Source organism: Aethalodelphis obliquidens, unplaced genomic scaffold (genome assembly GCF_003676395.1).
Source record: "Aethalodelphis obliquidens isolate GAN/ISIS:26980383/991018 unplaced genomic scaffold, ASM367639v1 scaffold336, whole genome shotgun sequence".
Classification (NCBI taxonomy): domain Eukaryota; kingdom Metazoa; phylum Chordata; class Mammalia; order Artiodactyla; family Delphinidae; genus Aethalodelphis; species Aethalodelphis obliquidens.
This window is the reverse complement of record NW_020838250.1, coordinates 1-23,015: the sequence shown is the minus strand read 5'-3', so window position 1 is coordinate 23,015 and position 23,015 is coordinate 1. Positions and strand designations below refer to the sequence as shown.

The 23,015-nt window shown below is 37.8% G+C and overlaps 1 protein-coding gene across 1 annotated transcript; it reads left to right on the top strand.

Moving 5' to 3' along the window:
• The first annotated feature begins 2,871 nt into the window (after positions 1-2,871).
• On the top strand, positions 2,872-21,166 carry LOC113616680 (patched domain-containing protein 3-like). Its single transcript, XM_027100081.1, has 3 exons — positions 2,872-3,930; positions 5,014-5,135; positions 20,997-21,166. The coding sequence occupies exons 1-3, from the start codon at positions 2,872-2,874 to the stop codon at positions 21,148-21,150; spliced, it is 1,335 nt and encodes a 444-aa protein (XP_026955882.1). The 3' UTR covers positions 21,151-21,166.
• Positions 21,167-23,015: the final 1,849 nt, after the last annotated feature.

Sequence of the window (23,015 nt, the reverse complement as noted above, 5' to 3'; positions counted from 1 at the left end):
AACATTCTCTGACATAAATCATGCCAATGTTTTCTTAGGTCAATCTCCCAAGGCAATAGAAATAAAAACAAAAATAAACAAGTGGGACCTAATCAAACTTACAAGCTTTTGAACAGCAAAGGAAACCATAAATAAAGCAAAAAGACAACCTACAGAATGGGAGAAAATATTTGCAAATGATGTGACTGACAAAGGCTTAATTTCCAAAATATAAAAACAGCTCATTACAACTCAATAACAAAAAAAACAAACAACCCAATCAAAAAATGGGTAGAAGACTTAAATAGACAGTTCTCCAAAGAAGACACACAGATGGCCAATAGGCACATGAAAAGCTGCTCAACATTGCTAAAAATTATTAGAGAAATGCAAATCAAAACTACAATGAGGTACCACCTCACACCGGTCAGAATGGCCATTATTAAAGAGTCTACAAATAACAAATGCTGGAGAAGGTGTGGAGAAAAGGCAACCCTCCTAAACTGTTGGTAGGAATGTAAATTGGTGCAGCCACTATGGAAAACAGCATGGCAGTTCCTTAAAAAACTAAAAATAGAACTACCATATGATCCAGCAATCCCACTCCTGGGCATATATCCCGAGAAAACTCTAATTCAAACAGATATATGCACCCTAATGTTCACAGCAGCACTATTTACAATAGCCAAGGCATAGAAGCAACCTAAATGTCCGTTGACAGATGAATGAATAAAAAAAGATGTAGTACATATACACAACGGAATACTACTCAGCCATGAAAAAGAATGAAATAATGCCATTTGCAGCAACATGAATGGACCTAGAGATTATTATACTAAGTGAAGTAAGTCAGAAAGAGAAAGATAAATACCATATGATATCACTTATATATGGAATCTAAAATATGACACAAATGAACTTATTTTTGAAACAGAAACATAGAAAACAAACTTATGGTTACCAAAGGGTAAAGGGGGTGGGGCAGGGGTAAATTAGGAGTTTGGGATTAGCAGAGACAAACTACTATATATAAAATAGATAAACAACAAGATCCTACTGGATATTGACTGTATTCAACATCCTGTAATAAACCAAAATGGAAAAGAATATGAAAAAGAATATGTATTTATATGTATAACTGAATCACTTTGCTGTACACCAGAAACTAACACAACATTGTAAATCAACTATACTTCAGTAATAAAAAAAAGGAGTGAATTTTAAAAATTTAAAGTAGATTATAATCACTGGAAGGGAAACAGCTGTCTATTATGAAACAAAATCCAGAACTCATTTTAAAAACATTAGTTAATTCAACTACAAACAGAAGGCATGGCAACCAGCAAAATGGGGATGGGAGAGTAGGGGGGTGGGGAGACTCATGGCTCAAAATGGTCATTTCATTAGTATATGAATGGTTTCTATAATCAAGAAGAAAATTCTAACAGTCCAAAAGGGAAACCAGGAAAAGATATAAGATGATAGTTCACCCAGAGAGGAAATATGGTGAGTCTAAGCAACAAATTAAAAAAGTAAAATCAAAATAAGATACCAGTGGCACAACTCAAACATTTTAATGACATTCTGGGACAGGCTGTGGCAAAACAAAACTTCATGCACTGCTTATGAGGGTGTAAACTGATACAGCTTCTATGGATTTCATCATTAACTCTGAAATTTAAAATGGGATATCCTTGGGCTTCCCTGGTGGCGCAGTGGTTGAGGGTCGTGCCCCGGTCCGGGAAGATCCCACATGCCGTGGAGCGGCTAGGCCTGTGAGCCATGGCCGCTGAACCTGTGTGTCCGGAGCCTGTGCTCCGCAACGGGAGAGGCCACAACAGTGAGAGGCCTGCGTACTGCCAAAAAAAAAAAAAGGGGGGATATCCTTTGGCCCAGTAAATCCCTTTCTACAAAAACATCTCACAAATATAGTTCTTGTGCTCTAAGTAAAAGACATTCATTCACTTAGCACTGTTTATATCAGCAAAACGCTCTAAAAGACCCACAGATCTATCAATAGGGTTATGGCTCATTAATTTATGTTTCACCCATACACTGGAAAATTATAAAGCAATTCAAAAGAGTAAGATAACTCTACATGCAGTCATGTTAAGATCCTTTGACATATTTGGTGAACAATGTAATCTGCATACACAGTGCAATAATACTCATGGAAAAGATATACCTGCATATATTTTGATATGCCTGCAAATGCAAAGAAAACGGTTTGAAAGGATAAACACCCACTTTTTAACACTTCCGTTAAGAGGAGGAATGGGGCAGAAGGGAGTTTTAGGGCTGGCTTCTGGGTTATTTTCTTCTTTTCCACTTTTCATTCTATGCATTTACTTCTAACTGTTTACAAGGAGGATGTTATGTCTGTAGTTAAAGAATAAAAACAACTAAATTAGGTGTACCAGGTTCACCAAAGCCTTACCCTGAGAACCATGCTTCTGGATGATCCGCCCAAAGGTAAAAGCTGCCACTTAGAACACATGACATATCTGTGCCATTTGTGTGTGTGTGTGTGTGTGTGTGTGTGCGCGCGCGCGCGCGCGCGCGCGCGTGCGGGGGGGCGACCCTGAACCAGCCAAATTCTGCCAATAAATTGTGAGTCCTGTAGGACAGGCACGATTCCATTCGCCTGTAACACGTGTTTCTTGTATTCACTGAATCGTGAGAGGCTGGGCGCAGGGACACATTTGGGGCTGGTTAGGCTACCATGTGGCCGCCAGCGAAGCTCCAGCCTCCGGGCGCGAGCAGCCTGGGCTCAAACAGACTCCCTCAGAATTTCTCCAGGAAACCGTCGGGTGGGTGGAGATGGGCGCTCCGTCCAGCAGCGCCCTTCCAATCTGCTGTCCTGTTTGAGAACGTCGCCTTTCCTTCCCGGAAATGAGCCTTAATGCAGCTAAGGTTGCGCCAGAGGCGGCGCCCGGGCGGGAGGCGGGGCAGGAACCGGGGCCCGTAGCGCAGGGGCCGGAGGCGGGGCCGGGGCCGGACTCGGAGAGCTGGCCGCAGCCGCCGGCAGGGCCCGGCTCCGAGCCTCTCCCGGCTGCAGAGCCCGAGCCGGAGCCGGTCTCGGCGTCGGGTCCGGGACAGGAGCTCGAGCTGGGCTGGGCTGCGGGGCAGCGCGCAGGGGCCCCGCCGGAGTCGCAGCCTCTGCCGGCGTCGGAGTCTGAGAACGGAGTGTCCGAGAGGCCCCGCTGCCACACCGCCTGCCTGGAGGTGCCGCTCTCCCGGGCCTTCCGGCGGCTGGGATGGGAGGTGGGCTCGCACCCCTGGATCTTCTTTCTGCTGCCCATGGTTTTAACGGCCGTCCTCGGCGCTGGCCTGATTCACCTGCCCAAGGAAGAAGAAGACGTCGAGGAGCAGTACACCCCGATAGGGAGCCCCGCCAAGGCTGAGCGACGCTTCGTGCAGGGACATTTCACCGCCAACGACTCCAATCTCTTCTCCATCGCCAGGAAGAGCACCGGGGTCAATTATGCTTCCATTCTAGTGGTCTCCAACACCAACTCGCTGCTGGAACAAGAAATCTTATCAGAAATTAGTGAAGTGGACGACGCGGTTCAGGCTTTGACTGTGACACAGGCAAACGGAACCCAGATCCTCTACAATGAGGTGTACTCGAAGAACCAGGGCTACTGTGTACCCTTCCACCCACTCTTGTTCGCCTGGAAAACGAACAGTGTCCTCAACCTGAAAAACATCACCTTCCCCATCTACAGCCTAGCCGGCCAGGTCGTGTACCTGGCCAACATCCTTGGAGGAACTGTGTTAGGCGAGAGCATGGGACTGAGCCAGTTACTCCTGGAGGCCAAAGCCATGCGGCTGCAGTACTACCTGAAGACTGGCGAAGGAGAGGACAGCGAACGCAGCAAGGCGTGGCTGATCCACTTCCTGAACCAAGTTGGCAACCTTGAAAAGAGTCTGGCCTTGAAGAAGATCCAGGTACCTAGCGGCTGGGGCTTTACAGGGAGGCCAGGAGAAGGTGGGAGGGATAAGAAGACTTTTCCAACAGCACTCCCTAATTACTTGATGGAGCCCTTGACTTGAAGCTGGGTGTGTTCTGCTGTATTTGGTCCTTAATCCAACTTTCTTAACATAGCGCACTGAAGAATGCCACAAAAGAATCTAAAAGAGTGGATATATGCCTATGTATAACTGATTCACTTTGCTGTACACCTGAAACTAACACATAATTGTAAATCAACTATACAACAAAATTTTTTAAAAATAAAATAAAAAAGAGAGCTAAGACGTAAAAAAAAAAAAAAAAAAAAAAAGCCAGAAATCTTAAATCCTTGGTAACATTTTGCTGAAAAACACAAATTGTACATCCTCAAGGTTGTTCTGTTCAGTACAGACATTGATCTTAAGGTTTAATTTGGTTTTCTGGTCAAATTACTTTGAAATTTTTACTTTTAGTTAAAGTCTTTGCTGTTTCTGGGAGCCCCCTAAAATTTGTTTAGAGTTCAGTGGAATAAAAAAAAAAATCTATAAGCAAAAGTTCCATGGTTTTGTTGAAAAAGAATGCTGAGCATTTTAAAAGTAAATTATAGCATAGTGCCAGGCACATGTTAGCTGTTCAGTAATTGCTGGGCTGGCAAACCTAATACTCTGAACAAAACTGGTGAAAGTGAGACACCTTCTGGAAAAAGCCTTTGAATACCCAGTCCTTAATGAAATGATATTTGTGCAGTTAAAATAGTAAAAGATAACAACCTAATAAAAATTTAGAAAAGCCAAAATGTCTATAGTTATCAATGATTTTTTTTATATAAGATTCAGATTTCATATATTCAGGAGTTTTAAACTTCAGATTTTTGAAATAAACTTTGGAAAGCATGCCAGAGATTTGTGGGAAGAAGCAAATCTTTATTACCTTCTTTATTCTAAAATCATAATCCACATAGTTTGATTCTTTACTGAATTTTAATGTTTCAGTCAATAAGCTATAGTGTTTCAATATCATTTGTAACACACACAATATCGGAATTAAAAGTTACTTATCTGAGTATCTTTTTGTGGCAGATGGTCTACTTTACATCACTTTCTAGACAACTGGAATTTGAGCCAACTTCTATGACAGTGATCCCCTTGTTTCACTTGGCATACCTTCTAATCATATTATTTGCAATCACATCATGCTACAGGTAAAAGAATTTTATTAGTTTTTTAAACACTAACTTTAAAAAATATTTTATTGTGGTAATATATATGTATATAATGTATACACAATATATGTAACATAAAATGTACCATTTTAAAAACCATTAAAAAACAGTTATTCATTTAATTATTTGGCTATGCCAGGTCTTAGTTGCGGCACATGGGATCTTTATTTGCAGCATGTGGGCTCTTAGTTGTGGCATGCAGGCTCTTAGTTGTGGCATGCGGGATCTAGTTTCCTGACCAGGGATCCAACCTGGGCCCCGTGCACTGGGAGCATGGAGTCTTGACCACTGGACCACCAGGGAAGTCCCTAAAAACCATTTTTAAGTGTACAATTTAGTGGCATTAATTACATTCACACTGTTGTGCAACCATCACAACTATCTCTTTATAAATATGTTCCATCACCCCAAACAGAAACTGTAACCATTAAGCAATAACTCCCCATTGTCTCCCCCAAGTCTTGGTTACTTTTTAATCTACTTTCTGTTTCCATGATTTTGCCTATTGTAGAGATTTCATATAAGTGGAATCATACAGTATTTGTCCTTTTGTGACTGGCTTATTTCACTTAGCATAATGTTTTCAAGGTTTATCCATGTTGTAGCATGAATTCCTTTTTATGGCTGAATAATATTCCATTTTATGTATATACCACATTTTATCTACTTATCTGTTTATGGGCCCTTGGAATATTTCCGTCTTCTGACTATAGTGAATAATGCTGCAATGAACGTTGGTGTACAAATCTCTGTTTGAACTTGTTTTCAATTCTTTTCAGCATATACCTAGGAGTAGAATTAGTGGGTTGTATGATAATTCTCTGGTTAGCTTTTTGAAGAACCACCAAACTATTTTTCACAGAAGCTACACCATTTTATATCCCACCAGCAATGTGTAGGTTTTCCAATTTCTCCACATCCTCACCAACACTTATTTTCTGTTTTATTGATTATAGCCATCCTTGTAGGTATAAAGTGACATCTCATTGTGGTTTTGATTTGCATTTCCCTAGTAACTAATGATGTTAAGTATCTTTTTTATGTGTTTACTGGTCATTTGTATATCTTCTTTGGAGAAATGTCTATTCAGGTCCTTTGCCCCTTTTTTTTTTTTTTGTCTGTGCCACACAGCTTGCAGGATCTTAGTTTCCTGACCAGGGATTGAACTCAGGCCCTTGGCAGTGAGAGCGTGGAGTCCTAACCACTGGACTGCCAGGAAATTCCCACATTTGCCTATTTTTAATGAAATTGTTTGTCCTTTTGTTGTGTTGAGTCCTATTTTTGATGAGTACTTTATATATTTTAGATATTAAATCCTTATCAAGATACATGATTTGCAAATATTTTCTCCCACTCTGTAGATTATCTCTTTACTTTCTTGATAATGTCCTTTAATGCACAAAAGTTTTAATTTTGATGAAATTCAACGTATTTATTTTTCTTTTTCTTTTTGCTACTTGTGTTTTGGTGTTATATCTAAGAATCCATTGACAAGTCCAAGGTCGTGCACATTTACCCTGTGTTTCCTTCAAGAGTTTTATGGTTTTAGCTCTGAAATTTAGGTGATTGCAATTTTTAATTCATAGTTGTATGTGATGTGGAGTAGGGGTCCAACTTAATTCTTGTACATGTGGAAATTCAGTTGTCCAAGTACCATTTGTTGAAGAGACTCTTCTTTCCCAGTTGAATGGACTTGGCATCCTTGTCAAAAAACAATGGGCTGTAGATGTATGGGTTTATTTCCAGACGCTCAGTTCTAGTCCATTGGTCTATATGTCAATCCATATACTAGTACCACTCTGTTTTAATTATTGTAGCTTTTTTATAAGTTTTGAAATCTGGAAATCTCAGCTGTCCATTTTTTTTTCATCTTAAGGTTATTTTGGATATCCAGGGCTCCTTGTGAATTTGAGTGTTGACCTTTCCATTTCTGGAAGAAAACGCCATTGGAATTTTGATAGAGATTGTGTTGAATCTGTAGATTGCTTAGGTGAGATTGTCATTTTGACAATATTAAGTCTTCCTCCCCATGAACTAAGAATGTCTTTCCATTAATTTAGGTCTTCTTTAGTTTTCATCAATGTTTTGTAGTCTTCAGCATACACGTCTTTCACTTCTTTGGTTAAATGCATTCCTAAGTATTTCATTATTTAAAACACTAAATGGAATTACTTCTTTAAGTTCGTTTTGAGATTGTTCATTGTGCATGGATAGAAACCGCTGAATCCTGTGTGTTTATCTTATAACCTGCAGATTTACTGAATTTGTTTACTAACGTTAGTAGTTTTCTTGTGGAGTCTTTGGATTTTTCATATATATAATCATATAATCTGTGCAAAGAGATAGTTACAATTCTTCCTTTCCAATTTGAATTCCTTTTATTTCAATTTCTTGTCTAATTGCTCTGGCTAGCACTTCCAGTACAATATTGAATATCATTGGTGAAAGTGGGCATCCTTATCTTGTTCCTGATCTTAGGTGGAAAGCTTTCCATTTTTCACCATTGAGTATGATGTTAGCTATGCAGTTTTCATTATTGACTTTATAACTTTGAGGAACTTTCCTTCCATTCCTTGTTTTCGAGTGTTTTTATCATGAGAAGATATTGGAATTTGTCAAATGCCTTTTCTGCATCTTTTGAGATGATCATGTGGTTTTTATCCTTTGTTCCATTAGTGTGGCGTATTACATTGATTGATTTTCCCATGTTGAACCACTCTTGCATTCCTGGGGTAAATCCCATATGGTCATGATGTATAATCCTTTCAATATGCTATTGAATTGTGTTTGCTAGAATTTTGTTGAGGATTTTTGTATCTATATTTATAAGAGGTATTATCTGTAGCTTTCTTGTGATACCTTTGTGTGGAATTGATATCAATGTAATGATGGCCTCATCATATGAGTTAGGAAGTGTTCCCTTCCTTTCAACTTTTTGGAAGGGTTTGAAAAGGATTGGTATTAATTCTTCTTTACATGTTTGGTAAAATTCACTAGTGAAGCCATCTGGTCCTGGACTTTTTTTGTTGGGAGGTTTTTGATTACTGATTCAATCCTTTTACTTGTTACATGTCTGTTGAAATGTTCTATTTCATCTTGAGTCAGTTTAGGTCTTTGTGTATTTCTAGGAATTTGTGCGTTTTATCTAGGTTATCCAGTTTGTTGGCATAAGTTGTTAATAGTAGTCTCTTATAATCCTTTACATTTCTGTAAGTTCAGTAGTAATGTCCTCACTTTCATATCTGATTTAGTTATTTGTATCTTTTTTATTTTCTCCTTTGTCACTCTAGATAAATGTTTGTCAATTTTGTTGATCTTTTTCAATAACCACTTTTGGTTTTGTCTATTGTTTTTCTATTCTCAATTTCTATTCTCAATTTATCACTGTTCTAGTTTTTATTATTTTCTTCCTTCTGTTAGCTTTGTGTTAGGTTCTCTCTTCTTTTTCTGGTTCCACAAGATGTCTAAATCCACAAAGTGGTTTGAGATCTTTTCTCTTTTTTAATGTAGCTATAAATTTACCTCTGGGCACTGGTGTCACTACATCTCATAAGTTATGGTATTTTGTATGTTTGTTTTCATTTTCCTTATAAATTATCTGCCTAGATGTTTTATCCATTATTGAAAGTGATGTATTGAATTTGCCAACTATTACTGTAGAGCTATATATTTCTCTCTACAATTCTGTTAATATTTGCTTCATATATTTTGGGTCTCTGTTTTGTGGTTAATTTATGTTTATAGTTGTTATATCTTCCTGATTCATTGACCTTTTTATCAATATATAGTGTCCCTCTGTCTCTTTTAACAGTTTTTGAAATAAAGTCCATTTTTGTCTGACATCAGTATAGCCACCCCTGATCTCTTTTGGTTACTATTCATATGGAGTATCTTTTTAAATCCTCTAACTTTCAATCTATTCATGTCTTTGGATATAAAGTGAGTCTCTTGTACACAGCATATAGTTGAATCATGCTGTTTTATCCATTCTGACAATATCTGCCTTTTGAATGGAAAGTTTAATTTATTTAGATTTAAAATAATCGCTGACAAGGAAGGACTTGCTCCTGCTGTTTTGCTGTTTGTATTCTGTATATATTAAGCTTATTGTTCTTCATTTCATCCACTTACGCCTTTTTTTTTTTTTTGGCCATGCTGCACAGCTTGTGGGATGTTTTCTTTAATACTCATCTTTTTTTTTTTTTTTAAATTTTATTTTTTTTTGCTGCTCCATGGCATGTGGGATCTTCCCGGACGGGGGCACAAACCCGTGTCCTCTGCATAGGCAGGCGGACTCTCAACCACTGCACCACCAGGGAAGCCCAGCTTGTGGGATCTTAATTCTCCGACCAGGGATTGAACCCAGGCCCAGGCAGTGAAAGCTCCAAGTCTTAACCACTGGACCAGTGAATTCCTGATTTATGCCTTCTTTTATGTTTAGTTTCTATTTTTCTAGTGAGCTGTTTTGATTCTTTTTTCATCTCCTTTTGTGATGGTTTTTAGAGACTTTCTTTGTGGTTACCATGGAGATTCATATAACATCTTAAATTTAAAATGATCTATATTAAATTAATACCTACTTAACTTTTAACTATGCTGCTTCTATACATCTCTGTCCTCCCTCCCTTATGTTGTTGTCATAAATTGTATGCACTATAACATAGATTTATAGTTATTTTTATGTCATTGTCTTTTAAATTCTGTAGGAAGTAAAAGGTAGAGTTACAAACCAAAAATACAATAATACTTGTTTTTGTATTTGCCCATGTATTTACCTTTACTGGAGATCTGTATTTCTTCATGACTTCGGTTACTTTTTCTTTTTCCTTCATTTCAATCTGAAGGAGTTCCTTCAGCATTTCTTATAAGACAGGCCTAGTGATAACAAATTCCCTCAGCTCTTCTTTATCTGTAAATGTCTTAATTTCTCCTTCATATTTGAAGGAGAGTTTTCTGGACACTGCCTTGAAGTTGATCAGTTTTTCTTTTAACACTTTCAATATCATCCATTGTCCCTTGGCCTCCATGGTTTCTGATGAGAAATCAACCTTGATACTTATTAAGTATCCTTTGTACGTGATCAGTTGCTTCTTTCTTGCTGCTTCCAAGACTGTCTTTGTCTTCATCTTTCAATAGTTTGATTATAATGTCTCTTGGTGTGGATCATTGTGAGTTTATCCTACTTGGAATTTGTTAAGTTTCTTGGATTTGTAGCTTCGTGTCTTCTATCAAATTTGGGAAGTTTTCAGTCATTTTTCTTTAAATAGTCTTTCTGCCTTTTTTCCCCTCTCTTCTTTTTCAGGGACACCCATTATATGTATGTGGGTTTGCTTGCTGGAATCTAACAGGTCAGTGAGGTACTTTTCACTTCTTATTTCTTTCAGCCTCTCAGACTCAGTAATTTCAATTGACCTATCTTCAAGTTCACTGGTTCTTTATTATGCCTGCTAAATCTGTTATTGAACATCTCTAGTGTTTTGTTTTTTATTTCAGTTGTACTTTTCAGCTCTAGAATTTTAGTTCCTTTTAAGTTTTTTTTCTATCTCTTTATTTAAATGATCACTTTGTTCATACATTATTTTCCTTATATCCTTGTCAGTGCTCACCTTTACTTCTCTAAGCTTATTTAGGACAGCATTTTATAGTCTTTATCTACTAGGTCCTGTCTCTGTCTTTCCTGTCAATTTATTTTGTTCCTTTGCCTGATCAATACTTTCCTATTTATTTGTTTGCCTTGGGATTTTGTTGTTGTTGTTGTTGTTGAAAACTTGGCATTTGACTATTATAATGTGGTAACTGGAAATCAGATTTCCTACCTCCCCAGGGTTTCCTGATGTTTGCTTGCTTGTTTGTTTAATACTGTAGTAGTTGATCTTCTTAGTGACTTTCCCAAACTATTATTGCAAAGATTGTATTCCTTGTTTATGTTGTCACTGAAGTCCCGTTCCTTAGCTTGTGTTCAGCTAGTGTTTTGACAGAAATTTCCTTGCATTCCAGGAGCTCTCGCAGTCTTTTCAAAATGGTTGTGTGCCTGGACTCTCCTTCAACACTTACCCAGGGTTATGCCATGACTGGGGATTAGCCATAGGTGAAAAGCTTAGTGTCTTAAGTCCTTTTTGAGCATTATATCTTGCCCTGGGTGACTTTCTAAATTCCCCAGTATACACAGGCACTTGTGAATATTCTAAACTCCCAGAGAAATGCTCCCCAGCTTCTGCCTTAGGCAGTCTTTTGTATGTTTGGGCTGTAATCTTTTGCCCTATGCATGTGAAGTTTGTTTATTCAGTTTGTGGTGTTTCCACCTTTCTCAACCTGAGTTTTGTGTTAGACAAAACAGAGGAGTGCCTTGCATCAGTCCTTCAGGTAGTCCCTAGGCAGTTTAGAACTGATATATAAAATATTACGTGAATAAGGTCTGCTCTGCTCCTTCCAGAAATAAGGACATAGTCCCACACTGGTAACATGGGCTGTTGATGCTTTAAGACTGCTGTTGCTTTAAGACTTAGCTTTAAGACTCTTGTCACTTTAAGACTATGGCCAGTTTAACACATCTGCCACTTTATTGTCACTGCCACTTTAAAACTTCTATCCCACCAGAGAGGGAGGTGAAGTAGGGCATATAAACTCACTACAAACTTTCCTACTGTTTTAAAGGCCCCCTGCCTTTTTTTTTTTCAGCCCTCTGTAAACTTTTGACTGTTTTCCAGAGATCACAGAGTTGGTTCTGACAACTTCTGCTTGTTTTTCTATGTATCGGTTGGGAGGCAAGAAGTGGAAAATTCTTACTCTACATTTTTCTGATGTCTAGCAGTAAACTCTTATTTTTTAAACCTAATGACTTAAAACAAATTTTGCCCATTAGCAATAGTATGCAATCAAATGGAATAGTAACAAGAACTTTTGGCTGGTTTTGTTTGTTTCGTATATGTTTATTACCTTACATGTTTGCCAGTTATGATTAGTTGTGTCATTTGGAGGCAGATATGCTGATAGAGCTAAGAAACAAGTCTTTATTTCTATTATAAATTTGAACTAGTACTTTTAACTATACAAAAAAGTAAGCTCTAATTTAATTGACACGGGCATCTCCATTGTTCTGGTGTGGAGTTTACTTTGTTAAGCACTTGTTATCTAGGCATTAGGGTTAGTTTGAGCTCTTATGGCCAGAAAGCTAAAATATGAAAAATATAAGCCAAAAACAAAGTAGAATTTAGATGTAGAAAGAACCTCACAAATAATATTATTCTAATGATTCTCACATCAGAGTCACAGAGAGAGCCCTAAAACCACATATTCTGAGGCCCTGCCCTATTGAATCAAGTATCTGGAGGCTAAGTCTGAAAATCTATATTTCAAAAATTTCTCCAACTTATTCTCATAAGTACATAAGTTTGGGGGAAAATGATATAATTTAACTCTCTAGTTTAAGGTGGAGAAAGATGTGAGGCTCCAATAGGTAAAGGGACGTAACCACACCAGGTGCATCTGTAGAGTCAGTAAGCTAATTTATTACTTTGTTATTCTGGAGAGGAAGATCACATCCCTTAGAAAATAAAGAAATGAAAAAAGAAGGAAGGAAGAAAAAAGGAGGAAGAAGGGAAAGAAGGAAGGGAGGAAGGGAGGGAGGGGGGAGGAAAGAAAGCAAAATTCAGCCGTGTTAAAGTTAGTAGGATAAATAATTTTTTAAATTAGTACGGAATCTATAAGGTACCAAGAACTAGTTTGACAAAAGTCTTCTACTGGATAGTTGGTTCTGAATATACAAAGTTATGTCAATTCTTGCTTATCTGTAGCAAATAATTGTGAACAGTAACGCAGAAAATCTTATATTGAAGGCAATTAGAAAATGACTTACATTTGTCTTTGAAGACTTTTTATGCTTATGTAACCAACATATTGGACACACAGGACACATGAGGTGTAAACATAAAGCAACTTTATTTTCATCTCCCTCTGTTCCCTTTAAGTTTTGTAGGTAGAGCAAGTTCTTCCTCTGCCCCATAAAAACTGAGGCAGGCCCTGTGACTTTCATTGTCATTCTTAGGTAAGACAGAGTCCTCCAATCAGAATTAAAATGTCCATGTCCATGTAATAAACAAAAAGTGGTAACTTGATTTGAAGCTGAGGTTTCCCCCTCTCTTAGCTGGAGCACACTGCATGGGAAAGCCTTTTATGGGGAAAAAAGGGCTTCCCTGCCCTCTTCTATCACTTCTTATCTTGCTGTACTAGTTCCTGGGTTGGAACATGCCCAAGGAGAAGAGGAAAGGGAAGAGGAAGATTCTCAAGCCATACATGCTGAGTGATGGTCTAATAGATGCTTTTTCTGGGTTTGAATATACAACTGATTTTCCTGTGAGAGCTTTTGTAAGTTCCTTGACATCTCTCACTCCCAGTTCTCTGTTATCACTGAGAATCTTATCTCTGTTCTGGGTGGGGCCTCCTAGACAGTCCCTAAGATATCCCCATCCTGCCTGTCTCACACACTTATATATGAAAGTTATTCCTTGCCTACATGCATTTACCTCATACAGAACCATTATTCAAACACATTTTGTGGTTCCATATTTACTGTCTTGCAGTGAAGTCATTTAAACAGTAGTAAGACTTTCTCAAAAGGTATACTCCAAATTGAACTTCATTCTATAGTAAGTACTGGTATGTTGAGCTTCCAGACTATTTCAAAATTGTCTGACATTTTGGAAATGACAAAACTTACACCAAATGTGAGATCAATTTCAGAAAAAAATCCGGAGAATCTTTCGGATTCAAATACACTGTAAACTATTCTTTAGTCTTGATAGACATCATTATCTTTCAAGGAAGATGTGGATCCCTCACCAAGCGTATACATAGATTGTATTCTAAGTGGGATGATTTCTAATTTAGCCTCCCCTTAAATGAATAGAAAATTCAGAAAATTGGCCATTTTGCTGCCAGTGATGCCTAACTGCCTGAGCATTGGAATCATATGAAGACATTTTCAGACACTTGGATTCTGCAGCTTCTCTACAAACCTATAGATCAGAATCTGCAGAGCTGTGTTCCAGGACTGTAGGAATCTAAAGTTCTAAGACTCTCCTAAGTCATTCTGATAAACTGCTTAACCAAGGTCCTTCTTGGGGACTAGAAAATCTGCAAGTGTGTTCACCAAACAGTGCTCTACATTCACATCTTCCCTCCATTGCCTATTGAACATTAAAATAAAGGTCATTTAGAAAAAGTCAACACAGCAACTAGTCAAAGTCAAGTCACTCTAGCCAATAAAATACCTCACTCCCCCATCCTCTGAAAAATTTACACCAACAAAATCCAGAAACCTGAAAGAGGGAATGGGGATAAACATGTCACATGTAGCTTTTATCCTCATTAATCTTTCTGATTTCACAGTTCATCTGTGTTACTTTCTTATCTTAAACTCCTATAAACCAGTATTGTTACTTTAAGAAGTGTTTGTTATAATCAAAGTTTGTCATAACGAAGACATTTACTTTTGCTCTGGAGTGAGACTGTGTGAGTGTGTGTGTGTGTGTTGTGTGTGTGTATTTTTGGGCCCTGAGTTTAACTGACAGCATCAGCAGTTTGAGAAAAAGTGAGATACAGGCACAGTGTAGGTTCTTTTTTTTTTTTTTTTTTTGGTAGTAATAAGAAAGTTTAGCTATTTTAATGTGGTCCTGCCTGAATAAGGTCTTTAGTTATATTCTTGCTGTTTTGGAATCAGTAGCTCCATTGGCTTAGTTGACTCTCCCAGTTTTCAAACCAGACTTAGTTTCTCTCTCCTGCTAAAAATATCTAGAGGCAGGTATCAGTCATTTGTTTTGGAGCAGTTAGCAAATGAGTAAAGTAGAAAACCAGAGGCTGTTGTCAGTATTTTAAAATGTAAAGTCATGAGTATTGGGAGGAAAAGTGTTAAACCCATTCCTTAATTGCTGTGTATGTATTTCCATTTCTGTTGGTCCAACCAAGAAACAGGCATAGCTTGTGTTACTCAAAATGGAGTACATATCACATATTTTTTGCAATTAGTAGCCACTTCTCTAGAGCCCACTTCTCCATCAGAGGAGAGTATGAAAATCTTTTAGAAGGAGGCTTTACTTTTTTTTTTTTTTTTTTTTTAAAAAGCAGGTTTTTTTTTGTCTTCAGTTTTACACACATCAGTGTATACATGTCAGTCCCAATCTCCCAATTCATCACACCACCACCACCACCACCCCACTGCTTTCTCCCCTTGGTGTCCATACGTTTGTTCTCTACATTTGTGTCTCTATTTCTGCCCTGCAAACTGGATCATCTGTACCATTTTTCTAGGTTCCACATATATGCATTAATATACGGTGTTTATTTTTCTCTTTCTGACTTACTTCACTCTGTATGCCAATCTCTAGGTCCATCCACATCTCTACAAATGACTTGATTTCATTCTTTTTATGGCTGAGTAATATTCCAATGTATATATGTACCACATCTTCTTTATCCATTCATCTGTTGATAGGCATTTAGGTTGCTTCCGTGACCTGGCTATTGTAAATAGTGCTGCAATGAACATTGCGGTGCATGTGTCATTTTGAATTGTAGTTTTCTCTGGGTATATGCCCAGTAGTGGGATTGCTGGATCATATGGTAATTCTATTTTTAGTTTTTTAAGGAACCTCCATACTGTTCTCCATAGTGGCTGTATCAGTTTACATTCCCACCAACAGTGCAAGAGGGTTCCCTTTTCTCCACACCCTCTCCAACATATGTTGTTTGTAGATTTTCTGATGACGCCCATTCTAACTGGTGTGAGGTGATACCTCATTGTAGTTTTGAGTTGTATTTCTCTAATAATTAGTGATGTTGAGCAGCTTTTCATGTGCCTCTTGGCCATCTGTATGTCTTCTTGGGAGAAATGTCTATTTAGGTCTTCTGCCTATTTTTGGATTGGGTGGTTTGTTTCTTTAGTATCGAGCTGCATGAGCTGTTTATATATTTTGGAGATTAATCCTTTGTCCGTTGATTCGTTTGTGAATATTTTCTCCCATTCTGAGGGTTGTCTTTTCGTCTTGTTTATGGTTTCCTTTGCTGTGCAAAAGCTTTTAAGTTTCATTAGGTCCCATTTGTTTATTTTTATTTTTATTTCCATTTCTCTAGGAGGTGGGTCAAAAAGGATCTTGCTTTGATTTATGTCATAGAGTGTTCTGCCTTTGTTTTCCTCTAAGAGTTTGATAGTGTCTGGCCTTACATCTAGGTCTTTAATCCATTTTGAGCTTATTTTTGTGTGTGGTGTTAGGGAGTGATCTAATCTCATACTTTTAAATGTACCTGTCCAGTTTTCCCAGCACCACTTATTGAAGAGGCTGTCCTTTCTCCACTGTACATTCCTGCCTCCGTTATCAAAGATAAGGTGACTGTATGTGTGTGGGTTTATCTCTGGGCTTTCTATCCTGTTCCATTGATCTATCTTTCTGTTTTTGTGCCAGTACCATATTGTCTTGATTACTGTAGCTTTGTAGTATAGTCTGAAGTCTGAGAGCCTGATACCTCCAGCCTCGTTTTTTTCCCTCAAGATTGCTTTGGCTATTTGGGGTCTTTTGTGTCTCCATACAAATTTTAAGATTTTTTGTTCTAGTTCTGTAAAAATTGCCATTGGTAATTTGATAGGGATTGCATTGAATCTGTAGATCGCTTTGGGTAGTAGAGTCATTTTCACTATATTGATTCTTCCAATCCAAGAACATGGCATATCTCTCCATCTGTTTGTTTTATCTTTAATTTCTTTATCAGTGTCTTATAGTTTTCTGCATACCAGTCTTTTGTCTCCCTAGGTAGGTTTATTCCTAGGTATTTTATTCTTTTTGTTGCATTGGTAAATGGGAGTGTTTCCTTAATTTCTCTTTCAGATTTTTCATCATTAGTGTATAGGAATGCAATAGATTTCTGTGCATTAATTTTGTATCCTGCAACTTTACCAAATTCATTGCTTAGCTCTAGTAATTTTCTGGTGGCATCTTTAGGATTCTCTATGTATAGTATAATGTCATCTGCAAACAGTGAGAGTTTTACTTCTTCTTTTCCAATTTGTATTCCTTTTATTTCTTTTTCTTCTTTGATTGCTGTGGCTAGGACTTCCAAAACTATGTTGAATAATAGCGGTGAGAGTGGACATCCTTGTCTTGCTCCTGATCTTAGAGGAAATGCTTTCAGTTTTTCACCATTGAGAATGATGTTTGCTGTGGCCTTTATTATGTTGAGGTAGGTTCCCTCTATGCCAACTTTCTGGAGAGTTTTTATCATAAATGGGTGTTGGATTTTGTCAAAAGATTTTTCTGCATCTATTGAGATGATCATATGATTTTTTTTCTTCAATTTGTTAATATGGTGTATCACATTGATTGATTTGCATATATTGAAGAATCCTTGCATCCCTGGGATAAATCCCACTTGATCATGGTGTATGCTCCTTTTAATGTGTTGTTGGATTCTGTTTGCGAGTATTTTGTTGAGGATTTTTGCATCTATATTCATGAGTGATATTGGCCTGTAATTTTCTTTTTTTGTAGTATCTTTGTCTGGTTTTGGTATCAGGGTGATGGTCGCCTCATAGAATGAGTTTGGGAGTGTTCCTTCCTCTGCAATTTTTTGGAAGAGTTTGAGAAGGATGAGTGTTAGCTCTTCTCTAAATGTTTGATACAATTCACCTGTAAAGCCATCCGGTCCTGTACTTTTGTTTGTTGGAAGATTTTTTTTTTTTTTTTTTTTGCAGTACACGGACCTCTCACTGTTGTGGCCTCTCCCGTTGTGGAGCACAGGCTCCGGACGCGCAGGCTCAGCGGCCATGGCTCACGGGCCCAGCTGCTCCGTGGCACGTGGGATCTTCCTAGACCGGGGCACGAACCCATGTCCCCTGCATCGGCAGGCGGACTCTCAACCACTGCGCCACCAGGGAAGCCCCTGTTGGAAGGTTTTTAATCACAGTTTCAATTTCATTACTTGTGATTGGTCTGTTCATATTTTCTATTTGTTCCTGGTTCAGTCTTGGAAGGTTATACCTTTCTAAGAATTTGTCCATTTCTTCCAGGTTGTCCATTTTATTGATATAGAGTTGCTTGTAGTAGTCTCTTAGGATGCTTTGTATTTCTGCAGTGTCTGTTGTAACTTCTCCTTTTTCATTTCTAATTTTATTGATTTGAGTCCTCTCCCTCTTTTTCTTGATGAGTCTGGCTAATGGTTTATCAATTTTATTTACCTTCTCAAAGAACCAGCTTTTAGTTTTATTGATCCTTGCTATTGTTTTCTTTGTTTCTATTTCATTTATTTCTGCTCTGATCTTTATGATTTCTTTCCTTCTGCTAACTTTGGGTTTTGTTTGTTCTTCTTTCTCTAGTTCCTTTATGTGTAAGGTTAGATTATTTGAGATTTTTCTTATTTCTTGAGGTAGGCTTGTATAGGTATAAACTTCCCTCTTAGAACTGCTTTTGCTGTATCCCATAGCTTTTGAATTATCATGTTTTCATTGTCATTTGTGTCTAGGTATTTTTTGATTTCTTCAGTGATCTCTTGGTTATTTAGTAACATAGTGTTTAGCCTCCATGCATTTGTGTTTTTTACATTTTTCCCCTGTAATTCATTTCTAATCTCATAGCATTGTGGTCAGAAAAGATGCTTGATACGATTTCAATTTTCTTAAATTTACTGAGACTTGATTTGTGACCCAAGATGTGATCTATCCTGGAGAGTGTTCCGTGCACACTTGAGAAGAAAGTGTAATCTGATGTTTTTGGATGGAATGTCCTATAAATATCAATTAAATCTATCTGGTCTGTTGTGTCATTTAAAGCTTGTGTTTCCTTATTAATTTTCTGTTTGGATGATCTGTCCATTGGTGTAAGTGAGGTGTTAAAGTCCCCCACTATTATTGTGTTAGTGTCGATATCTTCTTTTAGAGCTGTTAACAGGTGCCTTATGCATTGAGGTGCTCCTATGTTGGGTGCATATATATTTATAATTGTTATATCTTCTTCTTGGATTGATCCCTTGATCATTATGTAGTGTCCTTCCTTGTCTCTTGTAACAGTCTTTATTTTAAAGTCTATTTTATCTGATATGCATATTGCTACTCCAGCTTTCTTTTGATTTCCATTTGCATGGACTATCTTTTTCCATCCCCTCACTTTCAGTCTGTATGTGTCCCTAGGTCTGAAGTGGGTCTCTTGTCGACAGCATGTATATGGGTCTTGTTTTTGTATCCATTCAGCCAGTCTGTGTCTTTTGGTTGGAGCATTTAATCCATTGACGTTTAAGGTAATTATCGATACGTATAACCCTATTAACATTTTCTTAATTGTTTTGGGTTTGTTATTGTAGGTCTTTTCCTTCTCTTGTGTTTCCTGCCTAGAGAAGTTCCTTTAGCATTTGTTATAAAGCTGGTTTGGTGGTGCTGAATTCTTTTAACTTTTGCTTGTGTGTAAAGGTTTTAATTTTCCATCGAATCTGAATGAGATCCTTGCTGGGTAGAGTCATCTTGGCTGTAGATTCTTCCCTTTCATCACTTTAAGTATATCATGCCACTCCATTCTGGCTTGTAGAGTTTCTGCTGAGAAATCAGCTGTTAACCTTATGGGAGTTCCCTTGTATATTATTTGTCATTTTTCCCTTGCTGCTTTCAATAATTTTTCTTTGTCTTTAATTTTTGCCAATTTGATTAGTATGTGTCTCACAGTGTTTCTCCTTGGGTTTATCCTGTATGGGACTTGCTGCACTTCCTGGACTTGGGTGGTATTTCATTTCCCATGTTAGGGACGTTTTCGAGTATAATCCCTTCAAATATTTTCTTGAGTCGTTTCTCTCTCTCGTCTCCTTCTGGGACCCTTATAATGCGAATGTTGTTGCATTTAATGTTTTCCCAAAGGTCTCTTAAGCTGTCTTCATTTCTTTTCATTCTTTTTTCTTTATTCTGTTCTGTGGCAGTGAATTCCACCATTCTGTCTTCCAGGTCACTTATCCGTTCTTCTGCCTCAGTTATTCTGCTATTGATTCCTTCTGGTGTAGTTTTCATTTCAGTTATTGTATTGTTCATCTCTGTTTGTTTGTTGTTTAATTATTCTAGGTCTTTGTTAAACATTTCTTGCATCTTCTTGATGTTTGCCTCCGTTGTTTTTCCAAGGTCCTGGATCATCTTCACTATCATTATTCTGAATTCTTTTTCTGGAAGGTTGCCTACCCCCACTTCATTTAGTTGTTTTTCTGGGGTTTTATCTTGTTCCTTCATCTGGTACATAGCCCTCTGCCTTTTCATCTTGTCTATCTTTCTGTGAATGTGTTTTTTGTTCCACAGGCTGTAGTTCTTTTTGCTTCTAGAAGGAGGCTTTCATACTTTTTGTTAGCCAGATACATATTGAACCAGCTTTGAAATACAGGAGCTATTTAGGATCATGTTTAGGGCTAACTGGAGTCACAGGTGGGTGAGAAGACAACTGGATATAGGTACTTCCATTTGCTGTTGCGTTCCATTCACACTCCTTTGAAGATCAGAGTGGAATTAACCATCTGCAGTGTTTTAGTATATCTTTGTGGTCCTGAAATGCCAGTCAGTGGATTTGTGCTTGGCTAGATGTGTAAGAATCAACCAGTATAGTTTGATAAAAGTACAGATTCCCAAATTTTCTGTCTCCAAACTCCCTTTTTTTTTTTTCAGCTGGTCTGGGCTAGTGTCTGGAAATTAAACTTCTCCAGCAGACAGGTATGAGAATTATTGCCCAAGAGGGCTCTGTATAGGTGTCCAATTCAAGAATGTTATGAATTGCTGGAATTTCAGTATGGAAGCTACCACTACAAGTTCCATGATTTTTCCCTCCAAATTTACAGGTGTGACTGTATACGAAACAAAATGTGGGTTGCAGCCTTTGGAGTGATTTCTGCTGCCTTGGCAGTGGTGAGTGGCTTTGGCCTGATGTTGTACATTGGGGTGCCATTTGTGATCATAGTTGCAAATTCACCATTTCTTATTCTAGGTGAGTAAAACAAAACGTGAGGCTGCACATTGTGTGTGTGGGGGTGTGGGGTGGATAATGGAAGGGGATTGTGTAGATTAAGCAGAATAAGTATGTTTAGGTGGCTCTACAGGTCCAAAATGGGGTATCAGGAAAGAAGAAAATCAGATGGAATTCTGAGTCTTTAGAGTTAGAAAAATCTAGTACCCCAAATGGAAAAACACAGAGCAGGGACATGAACAGGCAGCACACACACACACACACACACACACACACACACACACACACACCCAAACACACAAAATCCAAAATACTAGTCACTGAAAATATAAGAAAAAATATTTGATCTTTCAGTAAATCAAGGGATACAAGTTAAAACAAAAGTGAGACACCTTTGTTTTCTTTTCTTATTAATGAATATTAGCAAGATTAAAGGTTTGGGGAATGTTGTATGCAAATGAACACTCATGTTCTGCTGGGGGAAGTTTGTAAATTGGTGCACTTTTAAAATACAACTTTGCAACAGATCAAAAGAGTTAAAAATTTAAAAGGGAATACCTTTGACCTGCCAACTCCACTTCTAGGAGTTTGTCCTAATTATTGGACAAGTGCTCACAAAGTAGAACGTGTATTTCATTTCAGTGTGATTTAGAATAGGAAAAAACAAGAACAACCTAATCCCATATCGACATGGGATCGGTCCACTCAAACATAGCATATTAAAGTTTTGGAATCCTATTCACTCTTTAGAAAGAGGTAGATATAAAGTGTTAAATGAAAAATGCTAGCTATGAAACAAGATGTTTAAAATAGATATACAAATATATGTGTATATTTGTATAGAGCAAATTCTGGATGGCTATACTTAAAATATTAGCAAGGATTATCCCCGAAGGGTGGAATTACAGTTGTTTATATTTTTTCTTTGCATTTTCCTGTACTTTCAGGATTTATTTTACAATAAGCATGAGAAGATAAATATGTTTATATTTTGGAAAGTAGGCAACTTGGAAGAAATAATATTTGATTTCTTAGGGGAGACAGTGGAGGAAACCTTCCTAGTACACACTCACACTTAAAATATAAGAAAGCTCTCAGTGTTCCCACAGTCATACATAACTATAGTTAAAATCTATGCAACCGATTTAATATAAAGCATCTTCATACTGTCTGTGTATACATTGAAGTATGAGTGTAGGGGTGTGTGTGTGTATGAGTGTGTGTGTGTGGGGGTTGTGATTTCAGTAACTCAAGAAATATACGAGGACAATTTTTGAACAAGGTTCTATAAAGAAAAAACTGGTTTTTAAATACCTAATAAATATCAATGAGTTTATTCGTCGTCCTTAGTACCTCTGATTCTTCCCTTTTGTTCAGCTGAATACAACTGAAATCCACAAAGCTGGCAGCAGGGGGAGTGTCGGGATGCAGTTTATGACACACTACGTAAACCTGTGTCAGTGTAGGCCCTCGTACCGCATGTTAGTTCCAAGTACTGATTTTGTATCAATGTACACAGAAACAGAGGTGTACATGAATGAAAGCAGTAGAAAGCTTGAGGCAGACGAAATTTGTCTGCAACATGCTCATGCTGTCCTTTGTAATCCCATTTCTTCTCTGTGGTCCTCCTCTCCTAGCCTTCATTGATGGTTTCAAAGTCCTCAGATGTTCTCCTGTCCTCTTTATTCCAAACCAATCAGGAAACGTCATTGTGGAAAAGACTGATTACCTTAGTAGGCATTTAATATGTAAAGGATTCTTAATATTTACTTTGGTGCATATTTCTGATCTCAAGAGAGCCTGCATTTTATTGCGATAATGCCTTAACCTGGGCAAGTGAAGTTTGAATGATAGCCTTCTGGGTATCAAAAACAGACTAGCAGGAAAACTGCAT